The sequence below is a fragment of the Salmo trutta genome, unplaced genomic scaffold (genome assembly GCF_901001165.1).
Source record: "Salmo trutta unplaced genomic scaffold, fSalTru1.1, whole genome shotgun sequence".
Classification (NCBI taxonomy): Eukaryota; Metazoa; Chordata; class Actinopteri; order Salmoniformes; family Salmonidae; genus Salmo; species Salmo trutta.
The window spans coordinates 14,627,521-14,654,225 of record NW_021822911.1 but is presented as its reverse complement, the minus strand read 5'-3'; the positions used below and the strand labels follow the sequence as shown (position 1 = coordinate 14,654,225).

The window sequence follows — 26,705 nt, the reverse complement described above, 5'->3', positions numbered from 1 at the left end:
CGGGACTATCCTGGGTCCTCTGGAGAACCTCAAAAACCTCATGATGCTGACGAGGCAGAGAAGGGTCTCTCCAGATCAGAACACCTCAAGAAACACCTGCAGAGATCCACAGGGAAGAGAACTCACTGCTGCTCTGACTGTGGGAAGAGATTCACCTCCTCAGCAGGCATTAAAATTCATCAGAGAATACACGCAGGAGAGAAATCTTATAGCTGTAGTCAATGTGGGAAGAGTTTTACTCAGTCAACCAGCCTGATATCACACCAGATAACACACACAGGAGAGAAATCTTATAGCTGTGATCAATGTGGGAAGAGTTTTACTGAATCTAGCAATCTGACTCTACACCAGAGAACACACACAGGAGAGATACCTTATAGCTGTGGTCAATGTGGGAAGTGTTTTGGTCAATCTAGCGATCTGACAGTGCACCAGAGAATACACACAGGAGAGAAACCTTATAGCTGTGATCAATGTGGGAAGAGTTTTATTACATCAAACATTCTGACTAGACACAGGAGAACACACACAGGAGAGAAACCTTATAGCTGTGACCAATGTGGGAAAAGTTTTACTGAATCTAGCAATCTGACTCGACACCAGAGAACACACACAGGAGAGAAATCTTATAGCTGTGGTCAATGTGGGAAGTGTTTTGGTCAATCTAGCGATCTGACAGTGCACCAGAGAACACACACAGGAGAGAAACCTTATAGCTGTGGTCAATGTGGGAAAAGTTTTGGTCAATCTGGCCATCTGACAGTGCACCAGAGAAGACACACAGGAGAGAAATCTTATAGCTGTGACCAGAGATACTCTGATAAAAGATCTCTGATCAAATATCAGAAAATACATACATGAAGGAGTTGTTTCGTGATATCAATGAAATAATGTCACAATGTAGAATGTTTAAACATTGTAGTAGGAGTATTTTAATAATGTCACAATGTAGAAGCCTAAACGTTTGCCATTTATCAATTGATTTCAGCATGATATGGTTATTAGCCTCAGGGGGACAATCCAGGCTCTGAAATGGTAGAGTTACTATTTATGTGATTTAACAAAAAGTGACACCAAAATGTAGCTGACTGTCTTCTGCAGGTTGACCTCTAACCAGTGAGGAAAAATATATCTCCCATTTCCATGTGTTTTTTTAGTTGTGTTAGATTCAACATCACGTACAACCTGATTTCCCCCTAATCGATATCAGTGATTTATTGCTACTTGTCAAAACAACAGTGTTTCTGGTGCTTGTGCAGTTTATAAGGTGCTTGTTTAAAAAAATACAAGTAATATGATTATTGTGGCAGATGTTTGTGTACATAGCACATTTTATGTTTAGGTTTTTAATTTATCCCAAACTGTTTCTGCATATTGGTTATTGATTTGGACACTTAAAACTGTGTTTTGACACTGGGGCTATTTCATATTTACATTTCATGTAACATTTAGTAATGATAATTATTTATGTAACCAACTGACAATTTTTATGTACAATTATATTGACATTGTTGCCCTGCTTTTAGAATATCAGGATTCATTCCCAGATGTGCCAACCCAAATGTACTAGAGCATGACATTGGGGACTGGGCCCCGATCCAACAACATGCCTATCAAGTTGGTTTCTGATTGTCTCAAGGGTGGGCAGTCAAAAAGTTTAGTGTTTTGTGTTTAGCCAGTGCGTTGCCATGGATCACAATTTATTTTTGACTGCACCTTTTTCCTGTATTGGAGATGAGTTTTGTTTGGGCGCGTTCCGGAAGCTAGTGAGTTTTAGGAAGACGAAAGTTCTTGAAGCTAGTGAGTTTTAGGAAGACAAGAGTTCTAGAAGCTAGTGGGGAAAAAATACGTCTAGCTCGTTAGCACGTCTAGCTCGTCAGCACGTCTAGCTCGTCAGCACGTCTAGCTCGTTAGCACGTCTAGCCCGTTAACACGTAGGACGCACTGATTGGTGTCACCTCGTTAGTCAGTATGTGTTACACCTGTGCTGGCTTGTCCATCTCGTCATGGTTGAATATTGCATCCAATTGTTAATATTTTAAATCAATGGATTTTCCTTAGGATGCTCATTAGTCTTTCTGTTGTTGATCTTCAGTTTTTATCCTCTTATGTTTGTTCTGTAGTAAATATTTCTGTTTATTTTCATAGTTTTTTATTCGTTTTTTCCTGTGAAGTCATTGTGTTGCATCCATGTCTGAAATGTGCTGTATAAATAAAGCTTGATTTGATTTGAACATATTGCAAAACAAATGAACCTCATGACTGACAGTCAACAGACTTAATTTGTATTTGTATTTTATTTAACCTTTATTTAACTAGGCAAGTCAGTTAAGAACAAATTCTTATTTACAATGACAGCCTACCAGGGAACAGTGGGTTAACTGCCTTGTTCAGGGGCAGGACAACATATTTTTACCTTGTCAGCTCTAACCACTAGGCTACCTGCCGCCCTCTTGCATAACCAATGAACACATATTTTAGTCCATCTTAGTATGAAAAACAGTATCAATTCAGTGTATCTTCCACTATGTCAAAACAGTATCACTTTTCAACCAACCCAGTGCATTTGTTGAAACTGAAAAGTTTTGAAATCAACAATACGTCAAAGGATTCAACAACTAAAAACTGAAACAAACAATTTGATCAAACAGATCAATCCCACTGGACATTAGGTTTCATTCAGACCCTGCAGGGTTTAGATTCAGCCAGGACTAGATAAACTAGGACATTTAAGTAGATTTCCTGAACGTGGCTTAAATTAGGCTTAGTTAGTCGGAGACTGGAGTCAGGTAAGTAAGCCTAAATGAGAACACCTGGGTTAATCCTGATTAGGTTCAATATGAACACCTGGGTTAATCCTGATTAGGTTCAATATGAATACCTGGGTTAATCCTGATTAGTTTCAGTATGAACACCTGGGTTAAGCCTGATTAGGTTCAGTATGAACACCTGGGTTAATCCTGATTAGGTTCAGTATGAACACCTGGGTTAATCCTGATTAGGTTCAGTATGAACACCTGGGTTAATCCTGATTAGGTTCAGTATGAACACCTGGGTTAATCCTGATTAGGTTCAGTATGAACACCTGGGTTAAGCCTGATTAGGTTCAGTATGAACACCTGGGTTAATCCTGATTAGGTTCAGTATGAACACCTGGGTTAATCCTGATTAGGTTCAGTATGAACACCTGGGTTAATCCTGATTAGGTTCAGTATGAACACCTGGGTTAATCCTGATTAGGTTCAGTATGAACACATGCTGTTGGTCTAGTGGTGCTCATTATAACCCGGAATAGAAAACACCAATACTGGTGTGAATCTTGAGACGAAACAATGGCAGAGGCAAAAATAATTAGTTCCAAAAAACTTTTGTGTGCATGAAAAAAATGCTCCAAAACAAATGTTGTCAAACCATCCAGTTATTCAAGGTAAAAACCACACTGCTGCTACTGAGCAGTAGAACAAGAGGGTTGGGCTGCAATTTGCTGTGAATTCAATGGAAATGTAACCACAAGAAAAGTACAACAACTAGAGGTGAGATATCTGCATTATTATCAGGATTACAAGAAGAAACAACAACTAGAGGTGAGATATCTGCATTATTATCAGGATTACAAGAAACAACAACTAGAGGTGAGATATCTGCATTATTATCAGGATTACAAGAAGAAACAACAACTAGAGGTGAGATATCTGCATTATTATCAGGATTACAAGAAGAAACAACAACTAGAGGTGAGATATCTGCATTATTATCAGGATTACAAGAAGAAACAACAACTAGAGGTGAGATATCTGCATTATTATCAGGATTACAAGAAGAAACAACAACTAGAGGTGAGATATCTGCATTATTATCAGGATTACAGGAAGAAACAACAACTAGAGGTGAGATATCTGCATTATTATCAGGATTACAAGAAGAAACAACAACTAGAGGTGAGATATCTGCATTATTATCAGGATTACAGGAAGAAACAACAACTAGAGGTGAGATATCTGCATTATTATCAGGATTACAAGAAGAAACAACAACTAGAGGTGAGATATCTGCATTATTATCAGGATTACAGGAAGAAACAACAACTAGAGGTGAGATATCTGCATTATTATCAGGATTACAAGAAGAAACAACAACTAGAGGTGAGATATCTGCATTATTATCAGGATTACAAGAAGAAACAACAACTAGAGGTGAGATATCTGCATTATTATCAGGATTACAAGAAGAAACAACAACTAGAGGTGAGATATCTGCATTATTATCAGGATTACAAGAAGAAACAACAACTAGAGGTGAGATATCTGCATTATTATCAGGATTACAGGAAGAAACAACAACTAGAGGTGAGATATCTGCATTATTATCAGGATTACAAGAAGAAACAACAACTAGAGGTGAGATATCTGCATTATTATCAGGATTACAAGAAGAAACAACAACTAGAGGTGAGATATCTACATTATTATCAGGATTACAAGAAGAAACAACAACTAGAGGTGAGATATCTGCATTATTATCAGGATTACAAGAAGAAACAATAACTAGAGGTGAGATATCTGCATTATTATCAGGATTACAAGAAGAAACAACAACTAGAGGTGAGATATCTGCATTATTATCAGGATTACAAGAAGAAACAACAACTAGAGGTGAGATATCTACATTATTATCAGGATTACAAGAAGAAACAACAACTAGAGGTGAGATATCTGCATTATTATCAGGATTACAGGAAGAAACAACAACTAGAGGTGAGATATCTACATTATTATCAGGATTACAAGAAGAAACAACAACTAGAGGTGAGATATCTGCATTATTATCAGGATTACAAGAAGAAACAACAACTAGAGATGAAATATCTGCATTATTATCAGGATTACAAGAAGAAACAACAACTAGAGGTGAGATATCTGCATTATTATCAGGATTACAGGAAGAAACAACAACTAGAGGTGAGATATCTGCATTATTATCAGGATTACAAGAAGAAACAACAACTAGAGGTGAGATATCTGCATTATTATCAGGATTACAAAAAGAAACAACAACTAGAGGTGAGATATCTGCATTATTATCAGGATTACAGGAAGAAACAACAACTAGAGGTGAGATATCTGCATTATTATCAGGATTACAGGAAGAAACAACTTCAGGTGAGATATCTGCATTATTATCAGGATTACAAGAAGAAACAACAACTAGAGGTGAGATATCTGCATTATTATCAGGATTACAAGAAGAAACAACAACTAGAGGTGAGATATCTGCATTATTATCAGGATTACAGGAAGAAACAACAACTAGAGGTGAGATATCTGCATTATTATCAGGATTACAAGAAGAAACAACAACTAGAGGTGAGATATCTGCATTATTATCAGGATTACAAGAAGAAACAACAACTAGAGGTGAGATATCTGCATTATTATCAGGATTACAGGAAGAAACAACAACTAGAGGTGAGATATCTGCATTATTATCAGGATTACAAGAAGAAACAACAACTAGAGGTGAGATATCTGCATTATTATCAGGATTACAGGAAGAAACAACAACTAGAGGTGAGATATCTGCATTATTATCAGGATTACAAGAAGAAACAACAACTAGAGGTGAGATATCTGCATTATTATCAGGATTACAAGAAGAAACAACAACTAGAGGTGAGATATCTGCATTATTATCAGGATTACAAGAAGAAACAACAACTAGAGGTGAGATATCTGCATTATTATCAGGATTACAGGAAGAAACAACAACTAGAGGTGAGGTATCTGCATTATTATCAGGATTACAAGAAGAAACAACAACTAGAGGTGAGATATCTGCATTATTATCAGGATTACAAGAAGAAACAACAACTAGAGGTGAGATATCTGCATTATTATCAGGATTACAAGAAGAAACAACTTCAGGTGAGATATCAGGATTACAAGAAGAAAAAACAACTAGAGGTGAGATATCTGCATTATTATCAGGATTACAAGAAGAAACAACAACTAGAGGTGAGATATCTGCATTGTTATCAGGATTACAAGAAGAAACAACAACTAGAGGTGAGATATCTGCATTATTATCAGGATTACAAGAAGAAACAACAACTAGAGGTGAGATATCTGCATTATTATCAGGATTACAAGAAGAAACAACTTCAGGTGAGATATCACGATTACAAGAAGAAACAACAACTAGAGGTGAGATATCTGCATTATTATCAGGATTACAAGAAGAAACAACAACTAGAGGTGAGATATCTGCATTATTATCAGGATTACAAGAAGAAACAACAACTAGAGGTGAGATATTTGCATTATTATCAGGATTACAAGAAGAAACAACAACTAGAGGTGAGATATCTGCATTATTATCAGGATTACAGGAAGAAACAACAACTAGAGGTGAGATATCTGCATTATTATCAGGATTACAGGAAGAAACAACTTCAGGTGAGATATCTGCATTATTATCAGGATTACAAGAAGAAACAACAACTAGAGGTGAGATATCTGCATTATTATCAGGATTACAAGAAGAAACAACAACTAGAGGTGAGATATCTGCATTATTATCAGGATTACAGGAAGAAACAACAACTAGAGGTGAGATATCTGCATTATTATCAGGATTACAAGACGAAACAACAACTAGAGGTGAGATATCTGCATTATTATCAGGATTACAAGAAGAAACAACAACTAGAGGTGAGATATCTGCATTATTATCAGGATTACAAGAAGAAACAACAACTAGAGGTGAGATATCTGCATTATTATCAGGATTACAGGAAGAAACAACAACTAGAGGTGAGATATCTGCATTATTATCAGGATTACAAGAAGAAACAACAACTAGAGGTGAGATATCTGCATTATTATCAGGATTACAGGAAGAAACAACAACTACAGGTGAGATATCTGCATTATTATCAGGATTACAAGAAGAAACAACTTCAGGTGAGATATCAGGATTACAAGAAGAAACAACAACTAGAGGTGAGATATCTGCATTATTATCAGGATTACAAGAAGAAACAACTTCAGGTGAGATATCAGGATTACAAGAAGAAACAACAACTAGAGGTGAGATATCTGCATTATTTTCAGGATTACAAGAAGAAACAACAACTAGAGGTGAGATATCTGCATTATTATCAGGATTACAAGAAGAAACAACAACTAGAGGTGAGATATCTGCATTATTATCAGGATTACAAGAAGAAACAACAACTAGAGGTGAGATATCTGCATTATTATCAGGATTACAAGAAGAAACAACAACTAGAGGTGAGATATCTGCATTATTATCAGGATTACAAGAAGAAACAACTTCAGGTGAGATATCACGATTACAAGAAGAAACAACAACTAGAGGTGAGATATCTGCATTATTATCAGGATTACAAGAAGAAACAACAACTAGAGGTGAGATATCTGCATTATTATCAGGATTACAAGAAGAAACAACAACTAGAGGTGAGATATCTGCATTATTATCAGGATTACAAGAAGAAACAACAACTAGAGGTGAGATATCTGCATTATTATCAGGATTACAGGAAGAAACAACAACTAGAGGTGAGGTATCTGCATTATTATCAGGATTACAAGAAGAAACAACAACTAGAGGTGAGATATCTGCATTATTATCAGGATTACAAGAAGAAACAACAACTAGAGGTGAGATATCTGTATTATTATCAGGATTACAAGAAGAAACAACTTCAGGTGAGATATCAGGATTACAAGAAGAAACAACAACTAGAGGTGAGATATCTGCATTATTATCAGGATTACAAGAAGAAACAACAACTAGAGTTGAGTTATCTGCATTATTATCAGGATTACAAGAAGAAACAACAACTAGAGGTGAGATATCTGCATTATTATCAGGATTACAAGAAGAAACAACAACTAGAGGTGAGATATCTGCATTATTATCAGGATTACAAGAAGAAACAACAACTAGAGTTGAGATATCTGCATTATTATCAGGATTACAAGAAGAAACAACTTCAGGTGAGATATCACGATTACAAGAAGAAACAACAACTAGAGGTGAGATATCTGCATTATTATCAGGATTACAAGAAGAAACAACAACTAGAGGTGAGATATCTGCATTATTATCAGGATTAAAAGAAGAAACAACAACTAGAGGTGAGATATCTGCATTATTATCAGGATTACAAGAAGAAACAACAACTAGAGGTGAGATATCTGCATTATTATCAGGATTACAAGAAGAAACAACAACTAGAGGTGAGATATCTGCATTATTATCAGGATTACAAGAAGAAACAACAACTAGAGGTGAGATATCTGCATTATTATCAGGATTACAAGAAGAAACAACAACTAGAGGTGAGATATCTGGATTATTATCAGGATTACAAGAAGAAACAACAACTAGAGGTGAGATATCTGCATTATTATCAGGATTACAAGAAGAAACAACAACTAGAGGTGAGATATCTGCATTATTATCAGGATTACAGGAAGAAACAACAACTAGAGGTGAGATATCTGCATTATTATCAGGATTACAGGAAGAAACAACAACTAGAGGTGAGGTATCTGCATTATTATCAGGATTACAAGAAGAAACAACAACTAGAGGTGAGATATCTGCATTATTATCAGGATTACAAGAAGAAACAACAACTAGAGGTGAGATATCTGCATTATTATCAGGATTACAAGAAGAAACAACTTCAGGTGAGATATCACGATTACAAGAAGAAACAACAACTAGAGGTGAGATATCTGCATTATTATCAGGATTACAAGAAGAAACAACAACTAGAGGTGAGATATCTGCATTATTATCAGGATTAAAAGAAGAAACAACAACTAGAGGTGAGATATCTGCATTATTATCAGGATTACAAGAAGAAACAACAACTAGAGGTGAGATATCTGCATTATTATCAGGATTACAAGAAGAAACAACAACTAGAGGTGAGATATCTGCATTATTATCAGGATTACAAGAAGAAACAACAACTAGAGGTGAGATATCTGCATTATTATCAGGATTACAAGAAGAAACAACAACTAGAGGTGAGATATCTGGATTATTATCAGGATTACAAGAAGAAACAACAACTAGAGGTGAGATATCTGCATTATTATCAGGATTACAAGAAGAAACAACAACTAGAGGTGAGATATCTGCATTATTATCAGGATTACAGGAAGAAACAACAACTAGAGGTGAGATATCTGCATTATTATCAGGATTACAGGAAGAAACAACAACTAGAGGTGAGATATCTGCATTATTATCAGGATTACAAGAAGAAACAACAACTAGAGGTGAGATATCTGCATTATTATCAGGATTACAAGAAGAAACAACAACTAGAGGTGAGATATCTGCATTATTATCAGGATTACAAGAAGAAACAACAACTAGAGGTGAGATATCTGCATTATTATCAGGATTACAAGAAGAAACAACAACTAGAGGTGAGATATCTGCATTATTATCAGGATTACAAGAAGAAACAACAACTAGAGGTGAGATATCTGCATTATTATCAGGATTACAAGAAGAAACAACAACTAGAGGTGAGATATCTGCATTATTATCAGGATTACAAGAAACAACAACTAGAGGTGAGATATCTGCATTATTATCAGGATTACAAGAAGAAACAACAACTAGAGGTGAGATATCTGCATTATTATCAGGATTACAAGAAACAACAACTAGAGGTGAGATATCTGCATTATTATCAGGATTACAAGAAGAAACAACAACTAGAGGTGAGATATCTGCATTATTATCAGGATTACAAGAAGAAACAACAACTAGAGGTGAGATATCTGCATTATTATCAGGATTACAGGAAGAAACAACAACTAGAGGTGAGATATCTGCATTATTATCAGGATTACAGGAAGAAACAACAACTAGAGGTGAGATATCTGCATTATTATCAGGATTACAAGAAGAAACAACAACTAGAGGTGAGATATCTGCATTATTATCAGGATTACAAGAAGAAACAACAACTAGAGGTGAGATATCTGCATTATTATCAGGATTACAAGAAGAAACAACAACTAGAGGTGAGATATCTGCATTATTATCAGGATTACAAGAAGAAACAACAACTAGAGGTGAGATATCTGCATTATTATCAGGATTACAAGAAGAAACAACAACTAGAGGTGAGATATCTGCATTATTATCAGGATTACAAGAAGAAACAACAACTAGAGGTGAGATATCTGCATTATTATCAGGATTACAAGAAGAAACAACAACTAGAGGTGAGATATCTGCATTATTATCAGGATTACAAGAAGAAACAACAACTAGAGGTGAGATATCTGCATTATTATCAGGATTACAAGAAGACACAACAACTAGAGGTGAGATATCTGCATTATTATCAGGATTACAAGAAGAAACAACAACTAGAGGTGAGATATCTGCATTATTATCAGGATTACAAGAAGAAACAACAACTAGAGGTGAGATATCTGCATTATTATCAGGATTACAAGAAGAAACATCAACTAGAGGTGAGATATCTGCATTATTATCAGGATTACAAGAAGAAACAACAACTAGAGGTGAGATATCTGCATTATTATCAGGATTACAAGAAGAAACAACAACTAGAGGTGAGATATCTGCATTATTATCAGGATTACAGGAAGAAACAACAACTAGAGGTGAGATATCTGCATTATTATCAGGATTACAAGAAGAAACAACAACTGGAGGTGAGGTATCTGCATTATTATCAGGATTACAAGAAGAAACAACAACTAGAGGTGAGAAAGCTGCATTATTTTCAGTATTTCACATTTCTCATATTCATATTTTTTTTACATCACTTTTATTATTAAATGATGTCTGCCTTTTATAGACTCTGTGGAAGAACCTTAAACTGGGTTTAAAAAGAGAGAAAGCAGAGATCAGAAGAGAGAGATTTTCTACTGGTGATGGACCACCAAAACAACACAACACTGATGAATTGAGTGACTTCCTGTCTGGAATAATAGAGCAGCAGCAACCTCTGGATGGTATACCAGACGATGACCAACCTCTGGATGGTATACCAGACAATGACCAACCTCTGGATGGTATACCAGATGATGACCAACCTCTGGATGATATACCAGACGATGACAAACCTCTGGATGGTATTCCAGATGATGACCAACCTCTGGATGGTATACCAGATGATGACCAACCTCTGGATGGTATACCAGACAATGACCAACCTCTGGATGGTATACCAGATGATGACCAACCTCTGGATGGTATACCAGATGATGACCAACCTCTGGATGGTATACCAGATGATGACCAACCTCTGGATGGTATACCAGACGATGACTAACCTCTGGATGGTATACCAGATGATGACCAACCTCTGGATGATATACCAGATGATCACCAACAGGTTGGAAGAGACAGTACACAGTGAGGGTGGAATGTGAACAGGTTGGAAGAGCCAGTACACAGTGAGGGTGTAATGTGAACAGGTTGGAAGAGCCAGTACACAGTGAGGGTGGAATGTGAACAGGTTGGAAGAGCCAGTACACAGTGAGGGTGTAATGTGAACAGGTTGGAAGAGCCAGTACACAGTGAGGGTAGAATGTGAACAGGTTGGAAGAGCCAGTACACAGTGAGGGTGTAATGTGAACAGGTTGGAAGAGCCAGTACACAGTGAGGGTGTAATGTGAACAGGTTGGAAGAGCCAGTACACAGTGAGGGTGTAATGTGAACAGGTTGGAAGAGCCAGTACATAGTGGGGGTGTAATGTGAACAGGTTGGAAGAGCCAGTACACAGTGAGGGTGGAATGTGAACAGGTTGGAAGAGCCAGTACACAGTGAGGGTGGAATGTGAACAGGTTGGAAGAACCAGTACACAGTGAGGGTGTAATGTGAACAGGTTGGAAGAGCCAGTACACAGTGAGGGTGTAATGTGAACAGGTTGGAAGAGCCAGTACACAGTGAGTGTGTAATGTGAACAGGTTGGAAGAGCCAGTACACAGTGAGGGTGGAATGTGAACAGGTTGGAAGAGCCAGTACACAGTGGGGGTGGAATGTGAACAGGTTGGAAGAGCCAGTACACAGTGAGTGTGTAATGTGAACAGGTTGGAAGAGCCAGTACACAGTGAGTGTGTAATGTGAACAGGTTGGAAGAGCCAGTACACAGTGAGGGTGGAATGTGAACAGGTTGGAAGAGCCAGTACACAGTGGGGGTGGAATGTGAACAGGTTGGAAGAGCCAGTACACAGTGAGTGTGTAATGTGAACAGGTTGGAAGAGCCAGTACACAGTGAGGGTGTAATGTGAACAGGTTGGAAGAGCCAGTACACAGTGAGTGTGTTCCCTCCACATCTGCTATAACATCCCTGAGAGAAGATGCTGCCACCACCTTTCAGCAGAGAACAAAGTAGATGACCATGCATGAAACGTTAACCAGAGAATTCCATGAGCATAAAATGAAATATCTGAAGGAAGAACATGAGATGAGAATTGTGCAGGTTGAATTGGATATGAAGTTGGAAGAGAGAGGTATGATCCAACAAAGAGACAGTAATGAGACAATAGTGATGACCAGCCATGGTGGAATCCCAACCTTGGTCTGTTTACGTAATAGCGATTAATATCTTCTTTCTCTTATTTTTACCACTTGTGACCTGACGTTTTTACTTTCCTACCTGACGGTTTTTACTTTTTCATTACCGTATATTTTTACTTTTTCCCTCACTCAACTTTTTTTTCATTCAACTCTCCTACCCCGGAGGTTTTATCTGGACATGGTTCGTCAGGACTTCAAACAGCCGAAGCTAAGTAACATTAACATGATGCCTTCTAATTGCAGTCGTTGTACTCATAATATACAGGAGAACGATCGCCTTACGGCAAGGATAGCTGTGCTGCAAGCCCAGCTTCAGACGCAATCGTTAGGCAAGGGTCATTTCAGTGTAGGAAAGGATGAAACAGCGTCTGTGCCACCAGCAAGTACAGATAGTAACGTTAGTATAAACCCCCTCGCACGGTCCCCGCAGCCGGACATCTTTCTCATGGCTTCTGGAGGGAAACGCTGTAGGAATGCTCAACCGGTGTCGCTTATTCAGCCGACAGAAACTTTCAACCGGTTCTCCCCGTTAAGCGAGTCGGAGTCGGAGGCCGAGACTTCTCTGGTCTCTGCTCCTCCCGTTGTGGGGTCTGAGACGCCGACGGCTCCCACCATTAGCTCTGACAAATTGAAAACCCTAGTCATTGGCGACTCCATTACCCGCAGTATTAGACTTAAAACTAATCATCCAGCGATCATACACTGTTTACCAGGGGGCAGGGCTACCGACGTTAAGGCTAATCTAAAGACGGTGCTGGCTAAAGCTAAAACTGGCGAGTGTAGAGAGTATAGAGATATTGTTATCCACGTCGGCACCAACGATGTTAGGATGAAACAGTCAGAGGTCACCAAGCGCAATATAGCTTCAGCGTGTAAATCAGCTAGAAAGATGTGTCGGCATCGAGTAATTGTCTCTGGCCCCCTCCCAGTTAGGGGGAGTGATGAGCTCTACAGCAGAGTCTCACAACTCAATCGCTGGATGAAAACTGTTTTCTGCCCCTCCCAAAAGATAGAATTTGTAGATAACTGGCCCTCTTTCTGGGATTCACCCACAAACAGGACCAAGCCTGGCCTGCTGAGGAGTGACGGACTCCATCCTAGCTGGAGGGGTGCTCTCATCTTATCTACGAACATAGACAGGGCTCTAACTCCTCTAGCTCCACAATGAAATAGGGTGCAGGCCAGGCAACAGGCTGTTAGCCAGCCTGCCAGCTTAGTGGAGTCTGCCACTAGCACAGTTAGCGTAGTCAGCTCAGCTTTCCCCATTGAGACCGTGTCTGTGCCTCGATCTTGGTTGGGCAAAATTAAAAATGGCGGTGTTCGCTTCAGTAATCTTACTAGTATAAAGACCTCCTCCATTCCTGCCATTATTGAAAGAGATTGTGATACTTCACATCTCAAAATTGGGTTACTTAATGTTAGATCCCTCACTTCCAAGGCAGTTATAGTCAATGAACTAATCACTGATCATAATCTTGATGTGATTGGCCTGACTGAAACATGGCTTAAGCCTGATGAATTTACTGTGTTAAATGAGGCCTCACCCCCTGGTTACACTAGTGACCAAACCCCCCGTGCATCCGGCAAAGGCGGAGGTGTTGCTAACATTTACGATAGCAAATTTCAATTTACAAAAAAAAAAAACAATGACGTTTTCGTCTTTTGAGCTTCTAGTCATGAAATCTATGCAGCCTACTCAATCACTTTTTATAGCTACTGTTTACAGGCCTCCTGGGCCATATGCAGTGTTCCTTACTGAGTTCCCTGAATTCCTATCGGATCTTGTAGTCATAGCAGATAATATTCTAATTTTTGGTGACTTTAACATTCACATGGAAAAGTCCACAGACCCACTCCAAAAGGCTTTCGGAGCCATCATCGACTCAGTGGGTTTTGTCCAACATGTCTCTGGACCTACTCACTGCCACAGTCATACTCTGGACCTAGTTTTGTCCCATGGAATAAATGTTGTGGATCTTAATGTTTTTCCTCATAATCCTGGATTATCGGACCACCATTTTATTGCGTTTACAATTGCAACAAATAATCTGCTCAGACCCCAACCAAGGAAGATTAAAAGTCGTGCTATAAATTCTCAGACAACCCAAAGATTCCTTGATGCCCTTCCAGACTCCCTCTGCCTACCCAAGGACGTCAGAGGACAAGAATCAGTTAACCACCTAACCGAGGAACTCAATTCAACCTTGCGCAATACCCTAGATGCAGTTGCACCCCTAAAAATTAAAAACATCTGTCATAAGAAACTAGCTCCCTGGTATACAGAAAATACACGAGCTCTGAAGCAAGCTTCCAGAAAATTGGAACGGAAATGGCGCCACACTAAACTGGAAGTCTTCCGACTAGCTTGGAAAGACAGTACCGTGCAGTATCGAAGAGCCCTCACTGCTGCACGATCATCCTATTTTTCCAACTTAATTGAGGAAAATAAGAACAATCCGAAATTTCTTTTTGACACTGTCGCAAAGCTAACTAAAAAGCAGCATTCGCAAATGGAGGATGGCTTTCACTTCAGCAGTAATAAATTTATGAACTTTTTTGAGGAAAAGATCATGATCATTAGAAAGCAAATTACGGACTCATCTTTAAATCTGGGTATTCCTCCAGGGCTTCATTGTCCAGAGTCTGCACAACTCTGCCAGGACCTTGGCTCAAGGGAGATACTAAAGTGTTTTAGTACTATATCTCTTGACACAATGATGAAAATAATCATGGCCTCCAAACCCTCAAGCTGCATACTGGACCCTATTCCAACTAAACTACTGAAAGAGCTGCTTCCTGTGCTTGGCCCTCCTATGTTGAACATAATAAACGGCTCTCTATCCACCGGATGTGTACCAAGCTCACTAAAAGTGGCAGTAATAAAGCCTCTCTTGAAAAAGCCGAATCTTGACCCAGAAATTATAAAAAACTATCGGCCTATATCGAATCTTCCATTCCTCTCAAAAATTTTAGAAAAAGTTGTTGCGCAGCAACTCACTGCCTTCCTGAAGACAAACAATGTATACGAAACGCTTCAGTCTGGTTTTAGACCCCATCATAGCACTGAGACTGCACTTGTGAAGGTGGTAAATGACCTTTTAATGACGTCAGACCGAGGCTCTGCATCTGTCCTCGTGCTCCTAGATCTTAGTGCCGCTTTTGATACCATCGATCACCACATTCTTTTGGAGAGATTGGAAACCCAAATTGGTCTACATGGACAAGTTCTGGCCTGGTTTAGATCTTATCTGTCGGAAAGATATCAGTTTGTCTCTGTGAATGGTTCGTCCTCTGACAAATCAATTGTAAATTTCGGTGTTCCTCAAGGTTCCGTTCTAGGACCACTATTGTTTTCACTATATATTTTACCTCTTGGGGATGTCATTCGAAAACATAATGTTAAATTTCACTGCTATGCGGACGACACACAGCTGTACATTTCAATGAAACATGGTGAAGCCCCAAAATTGCCCTCGCTAGAAGCCTGTGTTTCAGACATAAGGAAGTGGATGGCTGGAAATTTTCTACTTTTAAACTCGGACAAAACAGAGATGCTTGTCCTAGGTCCCAAGAAACAAAGAGATCTTCTGTTGAATCTGACAATTAATCTGGATGGTTGTACAGTCGTCTCAAATAAAACTGTGAAGGACCTCGGCGTTACTCTGGACCCTGATCTCTCTTTTGAAGAACATATCAAGACTGCTTCAAGGACAGCTTTTTTCCATCTACGTAACATTGCAAAAATCAGAAACTTTCTGTCCAAAAATGACGCAGAAAAATTAATCCAAGCTTTTGTTACTTCTAGGCTCGACTACTGCAATGCTCTACTTTCCGGCTACCCGGATAAAGCACTAAACAAACTTCAGTTAGTGCTAAATACGGCTGCTAGAATCCTGACTAGAACCAAAAAATTTGATCATATTACTCCAGTGCTAGCTTCCCTACACTGGCTTCCTGTTAAGGCAAGGGCTGATTTCAAGGTTTTACTGCGAACCTACAAAGCATTACATGGGCTTGCTCCTACCTATCTTTCCGATTTGGTCCTGCCGTACATACCTACACGTACGCTACGGTCACAAGACGCAGGCCTCCTAATTGTCCCTAGAATTTCTAAGCAAACGGCTGGAGGTAGGGCTTTCTCCTATAGAGCTCCATTTTTATGGAATGGTCTGCCTACCCATGTGAGAGACGCAGACTCAGTCTCAACCTTTAAGTCTTTACTGAAGACTTATCTCTTCAGTAGGTCCTATGATTAAGTATAGTCTGGCCCAGGAGTGTGAAGGTGAACGGAAAGGCTGGAGCAACGAACCGCCCTTGCTGTCTCTGCCTTGTCGGTTCCCCTCTTCCCACTGGGATTCTCTGCCTCTAACCCTTTTACAGGGGCTGAGTCACTGACTTACTGGTGTTCTTCCATGCCGTCCATGGGAGGGGTGCGTCACTTGAGTAGGTTGAGCCACTGACGTGGTCTTCCTGTCTGGGTTGGCGCCCCCCCTTGGGTTGTGCCGTGGCGGACATCTTTGTGGGCTATACTCGGCCTTGTCTTCGGACGGTAAGTTGGTGGTTGTAGATATCCCTCTAGTGGTGTGGGGGCTGTGCTTTGGCAAAGTGGGTGGGGTTATATCCTGCCTGTTTGGCCCTGTCCGGGGGTATCATCGGATGGGGCCACAGTGTCTTCTGATCCCTCCTGTCTCAGCCTCCAGTATTTATGCTGCAGTAGTTTATGTGTCGGGGGGCTAGGGTCAGTCTGTTACATCTGGAGTATTCTCTTGTCTTATCCAGTGTCCTGTGTGAATGTAAATATGCTCTCTCTAATTCTCTCTTTCTTTCTTTCTTTCCTTCTCTCGGAGGACCTGAGCCCTAGGACTACCTGGCATGATGACTCCTTGCTGTCCCCAGTCCACCTGGCCATGCTGCTGCTCCAGTTTCAACTGTTCTGCCTGCGGCTACGGAACCCTGACCTGTTCACCGGACGTGCTTGTTGCACCCTCGACAATTACTATGATTATTATTATTTGACCATGCTGGTCATTTACGAACATTTTAACATCTTGACCATGTTCTGTTATAATATCCACCCGGCACAGCCAGAAGAGGACTGGCCACCCCTCATAGCCTGGTTCCTCTCTAGGTTTCTTCCTAGGTTTTTGGCCTTTCTCAGGAGTTTTTCCTAGGGAGTTTTTCCCAGCCACCGTGCTTCTTTCACATGCATTGCTTGCTGTTTGGGGTTTTAGGCTGGGTTTCTGTACAGCACTTTGAGATTTCAGCTGATGTACGAAGGGCTATATAAATAAATTTGATTTGATTTTGATTTGATGGTGTAACGTGGGTCGTACAAAGGGGACCAAGGCGCAGCGTGTAGAGTGCTCATCTTCTTTTATTAAAATAACGTGAACACTTAAACAAAAATAACAAAACGACTCACTGACAGTTCCGTAAGGCAAAGGTTATTCCGTAAGGCAAACACAGGCTATACAAGAAACAACCACCCACAAAACACAAGTGAAACAACATCAACTAAATATGGCCTCCAATTAGAGACAATGACAACCAGCTACCTCTAATTGGAGGTCATGCCAAAAAAAACATAGAAATAGAAAAACTAGATTAAACCATAGATATAGGAAACATAGATCCTAAACCAAAAACACCAAAAACACAAAACAAACACCCCCTGCCACGCCCTGACCATACTATAATGACAAATAACCCCTTTTACTGGTCAGGACGTGACACATTGTGAACAATATGATATGTAAAAAATATAAATGTTTTGTCATTTGGATATTCATGAGAGAGACTATTTTAATCACCACAAACTACATTTTAAACCAGCCTTGGTTAAGTCACTCATTTCATTTTGCTGCACACCATTTGAATTGTGTACAGAACAAACATTATCAAAGCAAAAATAATCCATAATGAATACATTCCATATTTAAATGCATCTCATCTAGTCGAAGTGCTGCAATGTGAAGCATCTCCCTGTGCAAGTCCTCGTTGGTCATTGACTGCCTCAGTCATGAGCACATCGGCCTCAGTCAAGGACACATCTGCCTCAGTCAAGGACACATCTGCCTCAGCCACATCTGCCTCAGTCAAGGACACATCTGCCTCAGCCACGGGTACATCTGTTTCAGTCATGGGTGGGTTCAGTCATGTCATGGGTACAGCATCTGCTTGATGCTGATCATGATAGGATCAGGACAGTCATGCTGCTTCAGGTAGTTGTGCAGCACAGCTGTAGCAATGATCACCTTGCAGCATCTTCTTGGCTTGAAACCAAGTGTATTGTGAAAACACTGGAATCGATTTTTCCATTCTCCAAACATACGCTGGACCATCCCTCTCGTGTGGATATGAGCTCTGTTGTATCTTTGCTGCTCAGCTGTTGTGGGATTTATGTCTGGAGTGAATAAAAAGTTATTCTGACCATGTTATTATGTAGTAACTATTAGTAGACCATGTTACTATGTAGTAACTATTAGTAGACCATGTTACTATGTAGTAACTATTAGACCATATTACTATGTAGTAACTATTAGTAGACCATGTTACTATGTAGTAACTATTAGACCATATTACTATGTAGTGGAGGATCAGGACAGCCATTGGTACATCTGCTTGATGCTGATCATGGGAGGATCAGGACAGTCATGGGAACATCTGCTTGATGCTGATCATGGGAGGATCAGGACAGTCATGGGAACATCTGCTTGATGCTGATCATGGGAGGATCAGGACAGTCATGGGAACATCTGCTTGATGCTGATCATGGGAGGATCAGGACAGTCATGGGTACATCTGTTTGATGCTGATCATGGGAGGATCAGGACAGTCATGGGAACATCTGCTTGATGCTGATCATGGGAGGATCAGGACAGTCATGGGAACATCTGCTTGATGCTGATCATGGGAGGATCAGGACAGTCATGGGTACATCTGTTTGATGAAGATCATGGGAGGATCAGGACAGCCGTGGGTACATCTGCTTGATGCTGATCATGGGAGGATCAGGACAGTCATGGGAACATCTGCTTGATGCTGATCATGGGAGGATCAGGACAGTCATGGGAACATCTGCTTGATGCTGATCATGGGAGGATCAGGACAGTCATGGGAACATCTGCTTGATGCTGATCATGGGAGGATCAAGACAGTCATGGGAACATCTGCTTGATGCTGATCATGGGAGGATCAGGACAGTCATGGGAACATCTGCTTGATGCTGATCATGGGAGGATCAGGACAGTCATGGGTACATCTCCTTGATGCTGATCATGGGAGGATCAGGACAGTCATGGGAACATCTGCTTGATGCTGATCATGGGAGGATCAGGACAGTCATGGGTACATCTGCTTGATGCTGATCATGGGAGGATCAGGACAGTCATGGGAACATCTGCTTGATGCTGATCATGGGAGGATCAGGACAGTCATGGGAACATCTGCTTGATGCTGATCATGGGAGGATCAGGACAGTCATGGGAACATCTGCTTGATGCTGATCATGGGAGGATCAGGACAGTTATGAGAACATCTGCTTGATGCTGATCATGGGAGGATCAGGACAGTTATGGGAACATCTGCTTGATGCTGATCATGGGAGGATCAGGACAGCCATGCTGCTTCAGGTAGTTGTGCAGCACAGCTGTAGCAATGATCACCTTGCAGCATCTTCTTGGCTTGAAACCAAGTGTATTGCGAAAACACTGGAATCGATTTTTCCATACGCCAAACATACGCTGGACCATCCCTCTCGTGTGGATATGAGGTCTGTTGTATCTTTGCTGCTCAGCTGTTGTGGGATTTATGTCTGGAGTGAATAAAAAGTTACTCTAGTAGTCCACTATGTTGTCCTCTCTGAAACTGAGACCAATGAAGAGTTGAGGGAAATCCTTCAATGGTGAGTTGCACCTTTCCAACAGGCAACAATGTTTGAGAACTCTAAATTAGGAGTGCATCCACCCTGAACATTGATGGAGAACCAGTTGTTATGGTTACGGTACTCCTCAGCATCAGGAGTTGATGGTAAACCAGTTGTTATGGTTACGGTACTCCTCAGCATCAGGAGTTGATGTTAAACCAGTTGTTATGGTTACGGTACTCCTCAGCATCAGGAGTTGATGGTAAACCAGTTGTTATGGTTACGGTACTCCTCAGCATCAGGAGTTGATGGTAAACCAGTTGTTATGGTTACGGTACTTCTCAGCATCAGGAGTTGATTGACAACCAGTTGTTATGGTTACGGTACTCCTCAGCATCAGGAGCTGATGGACACTTGATGGGAACATGACATCCATCTAACCAGCCAATCACTCCTGGGAACTGCCCATATTCAGAGAATTGCACTTTATAGTTGGCTTGACCAGCAGCATCAGGAAACTAGATGTAAAGACTCCTCCTGCAGACTTTATAGTTGGCTTGGCCAGCAGCATCAGGAAACTAGATGTAAAGACTCCTCCTGCAGACTTTATAGTTGGCTTGGCCAGCAGCATCAGGAAACTATATGTAAAGACTCCTCCTGCAGACTTCGTAGTTGGCTTGGCCAGCAGCATCAGGAAACTAGATGTAAAGACTCCTCCTGCAGACTTTATAGTTGGCTTGGCCAGCAGCATCAGGAAACTAGATGTAAAGACTCCTCCTGCAGACTTTATAGTTGGCTTGGCCAGCAGCATCAGGAAACTATATGTAAAGACTCCTCCTGCAGACTTCGTAGTTGGCTTGGCCAGCAGCATCAGGAAACTAGATGTAAAGACTCCTCCTGCAGACTTTATAGTTGGCTTGGCCAGCAGCATCAGGAAACTAGATGTAAAGACTCCTCCTGCAGACTTTATAGTTGGCTTGACCAGCAGCATCAGGAAACTAGATGTAATGACTCCTCCTGCAGACTTTATAGTTGGCTTGACCAGCAGCATCAGGAAACTAGATGTAAAGACTCCTCCTGCAGACTTTATAGTTGGCTTGACCAGCAGCATCAGGAAACTAGATGTAATGACTCCTCCTGCAGACTTTATAGTTGGCTTGGCCAGCAGCATCAGGAAACTAGATGTAAAGACTCCTCCTGCAGACATTGTGAACTATTAAACACACAGTTGCTTCACTGGCACCGACACAAATCACCAGTTTCACAATGAAAGATTCCAGATGCCAAAAACCTCAGTGATCAGAACTTGGAGAGAATTGGGTGAAGGCCTTCCTCTTTGAGACAGAGAGGAAAGTCTAGGCTCAAGCAAAGATATAATCTCCAATGCATTTTCTTTGTACATACGAAAGCGGTCTGAAAGTAATTTAATGGATTACTCCTATCCACAAGTACTGGTCTGGCTGGCCTCTGTAGTGCATGTTGGTCTTCATTTAGACATTCCACATAGTCCAGGCTCCCTCACAAACAGCACTAAGCAGAAGTTAAACCTGCCTCTTTGAAAGATTCATTTAATCTTCCATTTAGTCCTGGAGTAGCTCTAATCCTCCCTCTTGCAATCGGCTTTGATTAGTCCAGAACAGGCTAAATCTACCACTATTTTAACATAACTCAAAGCAACTTAAGACAGCTCAAACAAGCATTTTAGTCTGGGACTAAGCTGAAGCCTTGTCTGTGAAACCAGCTCTGACTGTTTTATATAATATGACTAAATGTGTTGCAGGGGCAGTCAAGAAATGGAACGGCAAGACCGCAGAGCTGTGGGAGACCACCTCAAGCCCCTGGTAGAGCCGGGGGTGGTGTTTACCACTCCACCACACCTTCAGCAGGCTGGCAAAACTAGGGACCAAGAAATGTGTTGCTTTAACATTATTTGTTTTGGAAATAGTCTTGATTGGTCGGTCATTGGATTCATTTGTTTTACAATATGTTTAAATCAAATCAAGCTTTATTTATACAGCACATTTCAGACATGGATGCAACACAATGGTTTCACAGGGGGAAAAAATATGAAAATAAACAGAAATATTTAGTACACAACAAACAGAGGATAAAAAACAAGATTAACAACTGAAAGACTAATGAGCACCCTAAAGAAATGCCATTGATTAAAATATTAACAATTGGATGCAACATCCAACCCAAAATATAACTTGTTTTACTACATTGTTTGTTGTTATGTTCCCCAGCAAGAAAAAATCTAAAATGTTGCTCAAACAGAAGAGGAACTAACAAAGAGTCACTGACAACAACCACAACTAAACGGGTGGGGTTTTAGAAGGGGTTCTGATAGACACTATGGGGGTGTCCACTGAAAGTTGACTAGTAACAACAACTGGGACCTAAAAGACACCCACCATGAGACCCACTAAATCTGCCCAAGAAGAGGAAAACAAAAGAAAAACCCACAACAAACTGAAAGACAGGAAGCAAACCAAAAAGGTGGCGCAACTAAAGGTGTTGACTCTCCACATGTATCAAGACAACTGGAGCACTGGGCCAGACACTCTTAAATAGAACCTGGACCAGCTCAGGTGAAACACCTTCCCACTAACGAGATGGACAAGCCAGCACAGGTGTAACACATACTGACTAACGAGGTGACACCAATCAGTGCGTCCTACGTGCTAACGAGCTAGACGTGCTAACGAGCTAGACGTGCTGACGAGCTAGACGGGCTAACGAGCTAGACGTGCTAACGAGCTAGACGTGCTAACGGAGCTAGACGTGCTAACGAGCTAGACGTGCTAACGAGCTAGACGTGCTAACGAGCTAGACGGGCTAACGAGCGAGACGGGCTAACGAGCTAGACGTGCTAACGAGCTAGACGTGCTAACGGGCTAGACGTGCAAACGGGCTAGACGTGCTAACGAGCTAGACGTGCTAACGAGCTAACAGATATAACCTCAAAACATAAATGGAAAAACCAAAGCCTGTAACACCTTCCCCCTTAAGACAACAAATATATCCTATATTTTTATTGAACAAGTTTGCTCACCACCAACAGAAAACAACTTCCATTTCACATTATAATCAACTACAATGCTTCACCTTCACCAATATAAAACATGGTGTCAGTTGGTTGCATAAATAATTATTACTAAATGTTACATGAATTGTAAAAATGAAATATTTGATTGCATAGTCTTATTTTCAACGTCTTTTCAATTATATTTTGCTAGGTGGGATATCCCCAATGTCAAAACACAGTTTTAACGTGTCTAAATCAATAACCAATATGCAGAAACAGTTTGGGATAAATTGAAAACCTAAACATAAAATGTGCTATATACATAAACATCTGCCACAATAATCATATTACTTGCATTTTTTTTTAAACAAGCAGCTTATAAACTGTACAAGCACCAGAAACGCTGTTGTTTTGACAAGTAGCAATAAATCACTGATATCGATTAGGGGGGAAATCAGGTTGTACGTGCTGTTGAAACTAACACAACTAAAAAAACACATGGAAATGGGAGATATATTTTTCCTCACTGATTAGAGGACAACATGCAGAAGACAGTCAGCTACATTTTGGAGTGATGCATTTAAATTTAGGGCTCACTAAACAAAGGAACACAACACTTATTTGTCATCACTCATCGCTAAAATCATTTGTGTGACAGGAGGGAGATGAGGTTGCACATCCTATTAAAACTATCAGCTCAAAAAACACACGGAATCTGGGAATAATGTGTACATCCCTGGTTAGAGGACAATTTGTAGAAAACAGCTAGCTACATATTGAAGTGTTGCATTTTGATTCAAGTGGGTCACCAACGTGGTAAGTGTAACACAACTCTTTTTTTGTTAGTACTTTTTGTTAAATCACATAAATAGTACTCTCCAATTCAGAGCCTGGATTTTGCCCCTGAGGCTAATATCCATATCATGTTGAAATCAATAGAACAGGGGACAAACGTTTAGGGTTCTACATTGTGATATCATTAAAATACTCCTTCTACAATGTTAAAACATTCTACATTGTGACATTAATTCATTGATATCACGAAATAACTCCATGTATTTTCTGATGTTTGATCAGAGAGCTTTTATCAAAGTATCTCTTGTCACACTGATCACAGCTATAAGATTTATCTCCTGTGTGTGTTCTCTTGTGTGATTTCAGGCCACCTGACTGAGTAAAACTCTTCCCACATTGACCACAGCTATATGGTTTCTCTCCTGTGTGTGTTCTCTGGTGTAGAGTCAGATTGCTTGATGCAGCAAAACTCTTTCCACATTGATCACAGTTATAAGGTTTCTCTCCTGTGTGTGTTCTCTGGTGTAATGTCAGCTGGCCAGATTGAACAAAACTCTTCCCACATTGAGTACAGCTATAAGGTTTCTCTCCTGTGTGTCTTCTCTGGTGCACTGTCAGATCTGTAGATTGAACAAAACTCTTCCCACATTGAGTACAGCTATAAGGTTTCTCTCCTGTGTGTATTCTCTGGTGCACTCTCAGATCTGTAGATTGAACAAAACTCTTCCCACATTGACCACAGCTATAAGGTTTCTCTCCTGTGTGTGTTCTCTGGTGCGATGTCAGATGGCCAGATTGAACAAAACTCTTCCCACATTGATCACAGCCATAAGATTTCTCTCCTGTGTGTATTCTCTGATGTAGAGTCAGATGGCCAGATTGAACAAAACTCTTCCCACATTGAGTACAGCTATAAGGTTTCTCTCCTGTGTGTATTCTCATGTGTTTCGTTAGACCACTAGAGTCAGTAAAACTCTTCCTACATTGACCACAGCTATAAGATTTCTCTCCTGTGTGTATTCTCTGGTGCACTCTCAGACCTGTAGATTGAACAAAACTCTTCCCACATTCACCACAGCAATACGATTTCTCTCCTGTGTGTGTTCTCTGATTAATTTTAATGCCTGATGAGGTGAATCTCTTCCCTGTGGATCTCTGCTGGTGTTTATTGAGGTGTTCTGATCTGGAGAGACTCATCTCTGCCTCGTCAGCATCATGAGTTTGTTGAGGTTCCTCAGAGGACCTACGACTGTCCCGCCTCTCTCCTGTGTGAACAACAAAGTCAGACAGATGGTTAAAGTCCCACAACAGCAGAAATCCACTGTTTATTTGAGGTAAAAGGTGATGCCCAGATCATACCCATGAAGTTATACAACTGATGTCTGTTAAATTATTTGACTATTAAGACAGTCAACTTAGCAACAATCATATTTTGTCTTGTTTTCAAATTAGTAGTAACTAGAAATAAGTTATTAAAGTTGTTGAAATCCTAAGCAGTGTGCCAGACGACTTTTGGTCTCCAATATGGGACCCTTTCTGTGTTTGCTAAAATTGCAGCACGAGGGCAATGCGCACACAATTTGATTGCAGAAACACCTCCCTGCTAATGAAGAAACCACTGGTTATGGATGTAGTATATCTGGTAATGAGGAAACCACTAGTTATTTGGGTTGTGCCGTGGCGGAGATCTTTGTGGGCTATACTCGGCCTTGTCTTCGGACGGTAAGTTGGTGGTTGTAGATATCCCTCTAGTGGTGTGGGGGCTGTGCTTTGGCAAAGTGGGTGGGGTTATATCCTGCCTGTTTGGCCCTGTCCGGGGGTATCATCGGATGGGGCCACAGTGTCTTCTGATCCCTCCTGTCTCAGCCTCCAGTATTTATGCTGCAGTAGTTTATGTGTCGGGGGGCTAGGGTCAGTCTGTTACATCTGGAATATTCTCTTGTCTTATCCGGTGTCCTGTGTGAATGTAAATATGCTCTCTCTAATTCTCTCTTTCTCTCTTTCTTTCTTTCTCTCGGAGGACCTGAGCCCTAGGACCATGCCTCAGGACTACCTGGCATGATGACTCCTTGCTGTCCCCAGTCCACCTGGCCATGCTGCTGCTCCAGTTTCAACTGTTCTGCCTGCGGCTACGGAACCCTGACCTGTTCGTGCTTGTTGCACCCTCGACAATTACTATGATTATTATTATTTGACCATGCTGGTCATTTACGAACATTTTAACATCTTGACCATGTTCTGTTATAATATCCACCCGGCACAGCCAGAAGAGGACTGGCCACCCCTCATAGCCTGGTTCCTCTCTAGGTTTCTTCCTAGGTTTTTGGCCTTTCTCAGGAGTTTTTCCTAGGGAGTTTTTCCCAGCCACCGTGCTTCTTTCACATGCATTGCTTGCTGTTTGGG

The 26,705-nt window shown here is 40.6% G+C and overlaps 1 protein-coding gene across 1 annotated transcript in view; it reads left to right on the top strand.

The window, feature by feature from the left end:
- Window positions 1–423: 423 nt before the first annotated feature.
- LOC115186635 (zinc finger protein 271-like) overlaps window positions 424–26,705 on the top strand; it is a gene marked incomplete at both ends in the record, with an annotated part of 48,887 nt that continues 22,605 nt past the window's right edge. The window contains one exon of the mRNA XM_029746203.1: window positions 424–746. Coding sequence (XP_029602063.1) covers window positions 424–746 — 323 coding nt within the window. The remainder of the gene's footprint in view (window positions 747–26,705) is intronic.